A 1,517-nucleotide genomic window follows, 5' to 3' on the forward strand; every position below is an offset into this window, starting at 1 on the left:
CACTCTTTCAGTTGAGCTGCTGCTGCAGCAAGACAGCAGCAACCCTCGCCGCTACGAGGTGTCTGTGGAGGTCCTCGACGCGCAGCTGCCGGGCGAGGAGCAGCAGCAGCAGCTAGAGCAGCAGCAGCAGCACGAGCAGCGGCAAGAGCAGCAGCACTATGGGTAGTGCTGCAGCAGCAGCAGCGCAGCACTGCCACACCCGTCAGCACAGCAGCTGCAGGGGTACCAGGTGGCAGCAAGCAAATGCAGCAGCAACAGCAGCAGTTGCTGCTGCTGTGCTGCAGCAGCAGCAGCAGCAGCAACTGTCTTGAAACATAGAGACCTAAGGGTCGTCTTCGTTTTTTCTCCGGCCTACAGACGCCAAACCCTAAACCCTAAACCCTAATTGCCATTTGTTAGCGGACTTGACAAACAAACGCCTGCGGCGCACGCAGGTGAAGTTCGCCGCAGAAGGTGCTGCTGCTGTTGCTGCTGCAGCAGCTGCTGCTTCTGCAGCTGCTGCTTCTGGAGCTGCTGCGCTGCTGCTGCTGCAGCCGCAGCTGCAGCGGCGAACGCCGTGCTGCATATACGAGCAAAACAAACCCTAAACCCTAAACTTCGCCACTGCAGCAGCAGCACCAAGAGCAGCAGCAGCAAGAGCAGCCGCAGCAAGAGCAGCAGCAGCAAGAGCAGCAACAGCAAGAGCAGTAGCAGCAAGCGCATTTCCTAAAATATTTTGGAGAGTTTATTAGCTTTCTTGGTGGGCAGCATCCTCTCTAGCATCTTTTGCTGCTGCTGCAGCTGCCGCTGCTGCTGCTGCAGCTGCGCGTGCTGCTGCTGGTAGTGCTCATGAACTCTGTGTCCCTCTGTGGCAGTTCCCTGGTGCCTTCGGCAGTTTGCTGCTGCTGCTGCTAGCTGCTGCTGCACTTGCTGCTGCTGCTGCTGCAGCTGCAGCAGCTCTCGCCGCATCTGCTGCTCGTCCGCTTTCTTGTACTTGCGGTGGAGCTGCTGCTGCAGTTCCAGGTCCTGCTGCTGCTGCTGCTTTTCCTTCTCGTCAGCAGCAGCAGCAGAAGCAGCAGCTCCAGCAGCCTGGCTACACCCGCGAATCAATCGGAAGGCCCCGTCGCCCTCCTCTGCAGCAGCAGCAGCAGCCGCTGCTGCTGCTGCCTTTGCTGCTGCTGCTCGCTTTACGCGGGGACAACGAATGTAGTCCAGGGAATAACCTGTAGGCAGTATCCTGCAGCAGCAGCAACAGCAGCAGAAGTAGCAGCAGCAAACGAGTGAGAGCAGCGGAGTAAGCGGAGCGCAAAGAGCAGCAGCAGCAACAGCAGCAGCGGCAGCAGAAGGAACTCAGCAGCTGCAGCAGAAGGAGTTCAGCAGCAGCAGGGCAGCAGCAGCAAAACGACTCACTCAATAGGCAGCGGATTCAGCAGCACTGTTTCCTGCTCTCCGGGCTTCCGCAGCTGCTGCTGCTGCTCCCCCAGCTCCCCCTGCTGCTGCTGCTGCTGCTGCTGCTGCTGCTGCTGCCGCTGCCTCTT

At 59.5% G+C, this 1,517-nt stretch overlaps 2 protein-coding genes across 2 annotated transcripts in view; one reads left to right on the forward strand and one right to left on the reverse strand.

The window, feature by feature from the left end:
- The window catches only part of ETH_00043280 (arginine N-methyltransferase, putative), a gene marked incomplete at both ends in the record, with an annotated part of 1,341 nt that extends 1,326 nt beyond the window's left edge, over positions 1-15 (forward strand). The window contains one exon of the mRNA XM_013375537.1: positions 1-15. Within this exon, the coding sequence (XP_013230991.1) occupies positions 1-15 (15 nt within the window).
- Positions 16-705: 690 nt separating this feature from the next.
- Positions 706-1,216, reverse strand: ETH_00043285 (uncharacterized protein; the record flags this gene model as incomplete). The annotated part of the gene is made up of 1 exon (XM_013375538.1): positions 706-1,216. A coding segment is annotated over one exon (511 nt), but the record flags the coding sequence as incomplete, so codon positions are not given.
- Positions 1,217-1,517: the final 301 nt, after the last annotated feature.

Source organism: Eimeria tenella, genomic scaffold, assembly GCF_000499545.2.
Source record: "Eimeria tenella Houghton genomic scaffold, Eth_scaff2869, whole genome shotgun sequence".
In the NCBI taxonomy this organism is placed as follows: Eukaryota; Apicomplexa; class Conoidasida; order Eucoccidiorida; family Eimeriidae; genus Eimeria; species Eimeria tenella.